Here is a 10,096-nt window from a genome sequence, read left to right as displayed (position 1 = left end):
TTAATGCTTAATCAAAATGGATTTGATTCTCTCTGGGGTCTCTCCGTGCCTTTTCGCGAACCCGCCCGGCCGTCCCCGGACGGCGCCCTCGCAGCGGAAGGAGCCGGCGGCAGGTCGCCGCTCCTAAATAAACCATAAAAATCATTAAAACAGAAACAAAAATGCATTTCTTTGCAAAGCCAAAGCCGGACGGGCGGACGGCGGGAGAGCCGGGTCGTGGCGACGGAAGGAGGCCGAGCGGGGCTCGGGGCGGCCGCGTCCTGCCGCCGCCGGGCGGGGCGGGCCTCGGGGCACAGGGGTGCGCGGGTGATGCGCGGGGGCACAGGGGGCTTGGGGAGGGTCGGGGGTGTTTCTCGGCCCACAAACCAGTCTGTTGGTGTCTGATTTCAGATCCTGAGTCGACTCCCTGGTAAGTCGGGTGGGGGAAGGCGGGGGCGCGGGGCGAGGCGGGGGCGCGGGGCGAGGCGGCGGCGGGGGCGGGGGTGGCGCGGGGCGAGGCGCCGGCCATTAGGTGAAACTCATGGAGACTGTGTGCTCTAGTGCTTTGCGGCGGAGGGAGGCGATGCTGGTTCCCCGCCACACGTCGCTGCTGTCCGGGGAGCTGCAGAGCTGGGGAGAGCCCGTCACGTTGCTGGGGCCGGGCAGGGAGGCGGGCACCATGCCGGGGAAGGCGGGCTGGTAGAGGTGGGACTGCAGCCCGGCGCCGTTGGAGCCCGCCAGGCTGTTGGAGAGGCCCATGGAGTTGGGCGGCGGGCCGGCCGCCAGGCTGCACTGGGACAGCGACTGCGCCATGGCTTGCTGCCGTCCCAGCGCCGGCGGCAGCGGCAGCTGCGACACGCCGGGCATGGCGGCGGCGGCCCAGCGCGTGTCGTTGGCGTGGAAGGAGCACAGGCTGTCCCCCATGGCGGCGGCGGCGGCGGCGGCGGCCGAGGGGAACTGCGGCAGCCCCGGCGTCGGCAGCAGCGTGCCCGGAGCGCGGAACACGTTCGTGGTCTTCTTGCGCTTCTTCCACTTGGCGCGGCGGTTCTGGAACCAGACCTGCGGACGGGGGGCAAGCGACACGCTCCGTTAGCCACCACCACCCCCCGCAGCCGGGACCCCCGCCCCGGTTCCCGCCGCCCCTTCCAGCCTCGCCCCCGCCGGCCACGGTCGCTCTGCACACCCGCAGCCCCACGCGCGTCCCCATCACAGGTTAACGAAACCGCTGGAACTTTTTATAACGAAAGCGATCGATTTGTCCGTCCTGGGCAGGAAACTCCAGGAGAGGAACCTGGCCTGCCCACGGGGGAAAAAAAAAAAAAAAAACAAAAACAAAAAAAACCAAAAGAAAAACCCGACCAGTCTACGGCTCTGGGCCTTGCGTGGACGCACTCCCGAGCCGCCTTCGGAGCGCGGCGGGCGGAGAGCCCTGCCCCGGGCCCGGCCAGGAAACCCTCGCTCGCACCAAACCGCCCGCATTTGGGTTTAAAAAAACCCCAAAAACATAAAACCAAACCTATAATAACAAAGCCAGAGGTGGTTTAGGTGCGTGGGTGCTCGTGGTGGCACCGTGGCAGGGATGGTTTGGTGGGTCTCGCCGCACCGCGGCCGAAAGCAACCGAGACAGTCGTGAGCCGGGAGAGAGCGCGTCCACCTGGAATCCGAGGGAGCGCAGTGCCCCATCCTGCCGGATTCCACCCTCTCAGGCTCCATAGGCGGACTGAGAAAGGCGGACGCCAATTAGCAGGAATGAACGGCCGTGAGGGAGCTAAATATTATATGAATAATCGAAAAATCGCGTTCAATTATGTTTTAGGGTTAATAGTCAAATTGCGGCTACAAAATCTTTTTATGTTTCATGGTTTGCTGATGGTGTAAAGAATCTCCATCCGGTCTGATCGCCTAAGTTCATAGCTACACTGCATATGCTTTTAAAATGTGAATGTTTCCAGTTGAAAACTGGTGCATGACAGATTAAAATGCAAAGAAAACCTGGGGGAGATTTTGAAAATGCACACATGACAACTCTAGAAATATATTAACCATGAGCATTTGGCAACTTTGAACTCCTTTTAAAATGCAACTAGCCTCTGAAAATTATTAATACAACAGTGAGAATCTAATGGAGGTTGGAATCTAAAAACCTACCTTGATGATACCTGCTGTTACAGTAATATAGACATACTGTAAATGTATTTTAAAATATATAGCCCATTTAATTCCCCAGCTATAAACGGGTGAGATAGAGTGAAAGCGATAGAAAGGGAGACAATATCACTTTTGTTTTTCTTCTTCTTTTTTTTTAAATGTTCTTTTCATGTCTTTTTTTTTTTTCCTTTTTATTTCTTTTTTTTTTTTTTCTTTTAAGAAGCTGAAGCTTTATGAAGATCTCATTGGAATCCAGCGGATGATTAATGTGAAGATTTGGTAGGAAATCTGGAGAGCTGTATTAAAGCTCAGATCTCAGGTTCATTTCGATCAGCCAGCCGTGAACTCTGGGCCGAATTCATTACACTTTAATAGTGCTGGGAGAGGAAGAAAATGCAATTTCTCATTCCATTAGAAAACTAGAAAATACTCTCAGCTTGTCCCCTATTAAGATGTGGCAGGTGACGGGACCATTGTGGGGGACACGGTCAATGGAATTACAGCACATTATTTTTGTTCATATAAAATATTGGAAGGCAAGCCTGACTGTGCAGAAGTTATTTCACTGATTTAGTTTTTATGTAAATAAAATATTGAAAGTTAATTAATCCGTGCTAGAGACTAATGATTATGCTTATTATATTGCATTTGATCGCGTAATTTGCATGATTCTCGCATTGCTGCTTAATAAGCCATTCCAGGTTATAAATAATTCTGAAATTGGTTTCTAATAATGGCATGCTATAAAAAGAATGGTTTTATTACAGCAGCTTGAAAAGCAGAGCAATATCAGATGTGGAATTGGACTCCCGTTTAAGCATCAGCCAGTTTAATAATTATTTAAATGTATCATATACATTAAATACAGATCTAAAATGAGGAAAGTGGTGATTTATCCTAGCATCTAAAACCCTTAAAAACATATACAGCTGCTATAAATTAAGCATTTGGAGCATTCCTAATCAGTACGGAGCCCATGTACTGAAAGGAATGTGTAGGCTATCTGTTAACTATAAAGAAAACTGTAAAGTACTCGTATAAGAACATAAACTAATTATTATTTAATTTAAATTTGATCAAGGACTAGTGATACATCGGATTATGAAGTAAATATATTAAATATTTTTTGCCTTAGATTACATAATGTTAATCATTTTGAAGTGTTAATTAAGAAGGTTATGTTGATCTGATTACTTTTTAAATTACAGAACATTATTGTAAAAAAAAAATTTAAATTGACACTCTATTAAACTGTTTTTATCAGCAGTCTCGAGCTATTAGCATTGGTTTAAGATTATGCCAAGGCCATTAAAACACTTTGTCTTTCTTTCTACGAATTTCTTTGATGTGCTGTTAGAAAATAACTATTTCCATTTTATATTTTACTTCATTTACCACACTCCTAATATTGAAATTGGTATCATTAACCTTTGGGAAACCCAATAAAGTTTAATAGACCTCATTTTCTTTTTTTCATAGAGTCAGTTGTCCAATTATATTTTATTTGTGAATCTAATTTCTTTTTTAATTTAAACTAATTATAGTTCTGTGTAGGCTGAGTCAAATTGTTTTACTTTTTAAAAACAGACGTGCTTTTTCTGTCACATTCAAGAACGGAATCTGTTTTCCTTCATAAAACGTTCATTTAGGGATTTCTCTTCACGTGTCTTTATTTAGCTGAGGATTTTAGCTGTGCTTGCCGATAGGGATTTTTGAACAGTGACTGTGCTGAAGTGCTTCAGCAGCAGCAGCCCCGGTTCGCTGTGCTGAGCCAGGGTGCGCATCCCACAAGTGCCTCTATTGTGCAGCCTGTCATTCCTCGGCATGGACTCGCCTAGAAAGTCGCTACAATAACCTAATGCACAAAAAAGCTGCGTCTGAGCAGTCTAGCGCTTTGCACCTTCTCCCCCTTTACCAAATTTCGTTTACATTAATTTGTCTAAATAGTTTCCTACTGTCCTGTGTATATATATATATATATATATATATATATATATATATATATATATATATATATATATATATATATATGTGTGTGTGTGTGTGTGTGTATATATACGTATTTTAGAGAACAAAGTACACCCTAGATGTTGAAGTTACTCGCTACCCCCGCCGTTCCCAGGCATTATAAAAGCCAGTATGGGGAAAGTCCGAGTCCAAACACAACTGGCTTTTATCGAAGTGCCTTTTTACGAGCCGGTATGCCTTCCCTCGCACCCCACCTCGGCTCTCAGGGCGGTGGGCTTTGGCGGACGTCTCTGCCCGGCGCTGCCGCGGCCGTGTCGCCATCAGCACCCTGGACAGCGGCCCTGCCGTCGGCTACCTGGAGGGCGGCCCCGCCGCCGCCACCGGACTCCGCTCCGGTGCAAAAGGAGTCATTCCCGGCAGGTCCGGCTCGACGCTTAGCGCCGGGCTATTGCGAGGACTGAGACCGTTCTTCTCGGGCTGTCCCTCCCCGGACTCCCTCCAGCCACGGGTCGGGCCGTGGAGCTGAGGGAAGGTCAGCCCACGCCCCGCTCGGGACCACCGCGCTGCAGGTGGGTAGGATAGAGGAAAAGGGGACACCCCAAGGTGACACTTTTGCGGAAAGGGGAGCGATGCATGTCTGATTTCAAGGCTTTCTGACCAAACTGTTGCGTTCAGGGGTGGGTTATTTACCCCGCCGTCGGGCTCAGGTTTGGGGTACCCACCCCCCTCCCCGTTGTGCCTGTCCTCGCCGCCGGCCGGCCGTGCAGCCGTCCGTGCGACTGGGGAAGGGCGGCAGGAACTGCACGGGGGCGGCTTTTCATACCTGCACCCGGGACTCGGTGAGACCGATGCGCAGGGCCAGCTCCTCCCGCATGAAGATGTCCGGGTAGTGAGTCTTGGCGAAGCTCCTCTCCAGCTCGTTGAGCTGCGCCGGCGTGAAGCGAGTGCGGTGCCGCTTCTGCTTCTGCTGACCCTGCTGCTGCCCGGCCTGGCTGGAGTTCTGGCCGCCCTGCTGGCCTTGCTGCTTGTCAGCGTCTTTGGCGCTGACGGCTAGAGAGCTGGGGTTGGATCCCACCGTGGTGATGTCCTCTCCCGGCAGCAGGGTGGTCCCTTCCACCGTGTCCGAGTTGGGAGCCATGTCTCCCGGGTGTCCCCCAGGATCCGAGCCCCCGACGCCTAGCCGACACTTGACTGCCTCCCGGTGTCCCAGCAGCTCGGCCGCGTCTTTCATCCCTGCGGAAGCAAAGGAGCGGCAGTCACTCGGCTGCAGCTGAGCATAGATCCATCAGAGTCCCTCTCCAGCGCACTGAACTGGAGAGAGACATCCAAGCACCGCCACCGCCTCCCCCCGCCGTCCCCGGCCGGCCGCCCGCCAGACCCGCAGCCCTGCTCGGCTACACGACACACAGACACCCTGGCCCGGCGCGACCCGGGCGGAGGGGAGAAAACTTTACATCGAGCAGCTCCTCTTCCTGCTGAAATAACCAGTTCCCTGCCCCGCCTTCCCTTGCAAGACCAAGGGAAGGGAAGAGGAGGAGAGCAAGTTTTCACGGGTTCAACTTGGGTTTTCCAGCGGAGCTGGTAAGAGAAAGAGATGGAGAGAAAGAAATAAGGCTCGAGCCGCCCTGTTGCCGGGAGCGTTACCTCCCCGCCAGATGCGCGGGGATCTCGGTCAGTCTGGCCGATCTTTCCCCTCTCCTCCTTTCGCTTCTCTAAACAAATTCATGAATAACCATAAATAGATAGATACAGATATTTCTCCCTTTTCTTTTTCTTTCTTTTTTTTTTTTCTTAAGGAAAAGGAGGGAGAAAAGCAAACGGGTGAGCAAGAAAAGGCCACACAGAACTCCGTAAACACCATCGAGCTCATCTGTCCTAAAATAATAATCATCATAATAATAATGTGTAGGTATGTATATAAAAACTGGGAAGAGAAAAATTAAATGATCCACAACTCGCTGTAGATCTACATACACCGTAGGTCGCACTTTCTTCTTTTTTATGTTAAATCAAATTAAACTTTAATACAGTACAATTACTTTTAAAGGAATTAGCCCATTTAGAACGCATTAAGGTAAAATAAGGAACAAATTGTCAATTTCCTGCCCCGGCTTCCTCCCCGCTCGCCGCCGCAGCCGGTGCAGCCGCCGTAGGGCGGGGGGGTGCCGGGGGAAACTCACCGAGACGGGCGTCCAGGAGGTCGGCGTGAGACAGCATCGCGCACCGCTCCAGGGCGAAGGCTGTTCCCCCCCAAATTTTAGCGGCCTTAAGTTATTTAAAATAGATATAAGATATGAGATATATATATATAGATATATATATATATAGATCGTCTAAATGAAAGAAAATTCGGTGTGTGGTTAAAAAGGGGGTCTCTTGCATTATAATGTCCTTTAGAGAGACGGGGAGGTGCTTAACACTTCAATGAACCCGTGAGCAGCTCGGCGCGGGGACCAATCAGGAGGGCAGCCTGCAAATGTCAGCGCCCGGAGCGCCCCGCTCCGCCCGCCCGCCGCCCGCCCGCTGCCGCCGCCCAGGCCTCCCGCCGCCCCGGCCCGGCCCGGCCCGCGCCGCGCCCGCGCTCCCTTACCCCGCTCCGCCGCCTTGCCCGCCCGCCTTCTCCTTCTCTCCTTCTCTTCCAAATGCACATTTGCCACACTCGTCCGCTCCGGGTCGCCCCTGATTTACCGGCTTTTATCGTTTTTAATGCCTCCTCGGAGCGCACCCTCTCACCGATCAGTCTCCCGGAGGTCTCGCAAGCTCAGAGCCCACCGAGGGCTGCGAGCGGGGCAGACGGGTGGAGCGGGGCCGGCCCCGCTGGCCGGCAGTCCCAGGAACCGGGAGCGGGAGCGGTAGGGGAAACTGCAGCCAGGCTTTCACCCACACAAGCCCCGACGGCTGCGGGGCGTCCAGCAAAGACAAACTTGCCCGAGCTCCCGCAGCGGGCCGTGCTGCACAGGCTCGCCCGGCCCCCGGGGCTGCCCGCTCGGTGCCGAGGCAGAGCGCAACGAGGGGCAAGGGAGCCCAGCACCATGCGTCCCGGCTGCCCGGGAGCTCTGCCTCCCTGCCCGGGATTTGAACGCCCGTACCCCCTATTTTTCGGGTAAAGTTTACAAGTTCGGCTAGCCTACAAACTCAACTTAAAGCAGTAAATAAAGTTAAATGCTTTTTATTTTCCTCTTGAATATATTAAACTACTTGAACAATTTAAAGTGCTTTGCAGGAGTGAAGCGAACCATTTCTAATGTTCTGATTTTTCAAAGCCAGCCAACAACAAAGTTTAGATTAGTAATATATTTCTAACCAGAGTAATTTTCAAGATCATTAGGCATTTATGTAATTAGTGCCAAATCTATAAGCTTTTATTACGATTATTAGAGTAAAATCAGTATAAATTTGTACTAATTTACTACTGTTTAGACTTGGCTGTCAAGCCAAGAGGTTCTTATTGTAAATGATAACTGAGGAAATTAAGTGCAAAATTCTGTACCATTTCTGATCCGCTCCTAAACAATCCGTTTCAATTGTATTTGTAGCAGAACATAATGCCCTTTTAAAGTTATTTGACTTGTATTTTTATTTGCAAAACAAGAAAAATACCCTCTACGCGGGCACAATGAAAACTGATATTTACTACTTCCAACTTGATTAACATTGATTTTTAATTCAAAAGTGATGCAATTAAGATTATTCATTTAGTGCAAATAAAGCTTCCACCAAAAAGCGAGCCCAGTGAAGTCTATGTTAAATAAAACGGAGCCAATGGCTTTTTTTTTCCGCCATCCAATTGACTTACACGAAACACTGTAAATACTGCATGCGAACAGATGCAAGAGTGGTTTTGTTTGCAGCTCAGATGTGCAGGGGTTTCGGCAGAGACTGAAGGAGACAAAGGAACCGGCCGACCGATCTCTAGGGCAGTTTTGCTGCCTTTTTTTTTTCCCTCCTCCCAGCTCAGGCTACATTGATTCAATTCAGCTTTCAAGACCTCGGGATGTTGCGAAGGACCTGGGTGCTCGGGAACGGCCGCTCAGAGCAGGGAGAGAGACCCAGAGCCGGGCCACAATTTAGCCGGAGACACAGAGAGAAAGAAAGCAGATGGAGGTGGGGTGGGAGTTTCGGGATTATTATTTTTCCCCGGCTGGATGGGTGACTACGGAGATAGCACATTTGCTGTGCTTTTTTCCTTTGAAAATTATTCTCTCTGTGCAGCTGTAGGGCAGGAGGGGGGAAGACCCGGCGGTGGAAACCGCTGGGAGGAGCCCCCCGGCCCGCTGCCGGACCCGCGGAGCGGAGCCGGCGGAGTCGCTGGGGAGACGGGCCGGCGGCGCGGGGGCGACGCGCAGCCTTTCGTGGCCGCGGGAGCCTGGCCGTGCCCGGGCCGGGGTGAGGCGAGCGGCCAGGGGCTGGCCGGGGCGTCAGGGGCTCAGTTTTAGCTGAATGTATCGGCACAAGTGTGCGGGCGCTCGAGGTGCCTGCAGTCGGCTTCTGCCGAGCGCGCCGCGGGCAGGGTGGCAAGGCGTGCGTGTGCATCTATTCCGTGTTGTTGTATGTTTCAGGTCGATAAATAAATGTGTAATAGTTAATGTGCAGACACATCAGAGTAATAACAATGGGATGAAATCAAAGGATTATCAATCTCTGTTAGCAACTGCTGAATAACAATGTTGCGGTGTGATTGATAGCGCGCTTCATTTTATGACTTTTCTATTGCTCTTGATTTTTATAGCAGTATAAACAAACTAAATCATTTCTTCTAAGACTTCAGATCGCAATGGTCTTAAGGGAAGGGGGGAAATCAGAGAAGGAAGTCTGCGGGAGAGAAAATAGCGGACTGGGCTGACACTTAAGTGTGTCAGAAAGAAAATGACAATGGGGCACATGTAAAATACCCTAATCACATTCCGCTTTCGCGCACTCCTGTTTTGTCAAGTGCCCGAATTCACCTGGGCAGCGTCGGAGATGTATTTACAAGGATTTTATTCCCCGTCATCTTTCCATTTTCCCAGTGTAGCCAGAAAACTGCCAGTCAGCTCCATTCCCTGTTACAATTTACGGTATTCCCCACATGATCATAGGAACTGAAGTTCCTAACAAGGAAAGGCTTTAGCACAATGGCCAAAAATCTTCAGAGTGACACGAGTGTCTTCAGAAATCACTTCAGAGCAAAGTAAAAGGATTTTCTATGACGGATCCAGTGATTTTTCCTCAATAAATAGGTTTTAGATTGTTACACACACGTAGAACTGGAACAAAGGGCAGTACCAGAAAATATATTGGTTGCCCCTAATAAAATTTATTTAGACAGTTTATTTCTCATAAAAAATAGAGATTGAATTTCGTACAGAAGCGCCTGCCAAGAGGCCAGGCACTGGGAGATCATCTCCCGCCGCACCTTCCTTTGCCTTTCTTTCCTTTTCCATCCCATCCCTTCCTTTCCCTGCCCTGCCCGGCGGAGCCCGGCGGGCCCGATCCCGGGGTCCCGGCCGGGGCCGGCTCTGCCCTCCCCTGCAGGGCCCCCCCGCCCACGCCAGCCGATCCGCCCGAGCGAGGGCCGCGGGAGCGGGGCGTGCCGCGTCTGGGAGTAATATAACCCTAATTCTCCAGCGCTGTGACCCTGGTAAGAAAGGGTAGAGAACTTTCCAAACCCCAGAGCTCCCCCTCTCCCCTCCCCGCTAAACTCGAGCCCTGATTGAATGAGGCTGTAATATAAACAAGTGTATTTAACCAATTCTGCTCTGATTTAGAAACAGAACCTTCTTTTATCAGAATAATTATATTTGGACAGAGAAACACAGTAAAATAAGGTTAAACTGCTAAAGTCAGCAGGGTGGCTTGGCATAAATGGCTGATAAGATTTGTAATTTGATATTTTATTTATGTATTTCTTGAGCATCCATCCAGTTAAGCCGGCTGCTGTATGCAGAGCACCGTAATTGGTTTTTACACCCAACAATGCTCACAGCGTTTACCAAATGCAACTTTTGGTTGTTGGCTTGTT

The 10,096-nt window shown here is 50.6% G+C and overlaps 1 protein-coding gene across 1 annotated transcript; it reads right to left on the bottom strand.

Moving 5' to 3' along the window:
• Nucleotides 1–473: 473 nt before the first annotated feature.
• Nucleotides 474–6,344, bottom strand: OTP (orthopedia homeobox). The gene is made up of 3 exons (XM_036403260.2): nt 6,276–6,344; nt 4,919–5,328; nt 474–1,038 (listed from the first exon to the last, which is right to left on the bottom strand). The coding sequence occupies exons 1-3, from the start codon at nt 6,310–6,312 to the stop codon at nt 508–510; spliced, it is 978 nt and encodes a 325-aa protein (XP_036259153.1). The 5' UTR covers nt 6,313–6,344; the 3' UTR covers nt 474–507.
• Between the last annotated feature and the right edge of the window lie 3,752 nt (nt 6,345–10,096).

This window comes from Molothrus ater, chromosome Z, assembly GCF_012460135.2.
Source record: "Molothrus ater isolate BHLD 08-10-18 breed brown headed cowbird chromosome Z, BPBGC_Mater_1.1, whole genome shotgun sequence".
NCBI classification, from domain to species: Eukaryota; Metazoa; Chordata; class Aves; order Passeriformes; family Icteridae; genus Molothrus; species Molothrus ater.
This window is presented reverse-complemented; position numbering and strand designations above follow the sequence as displayed.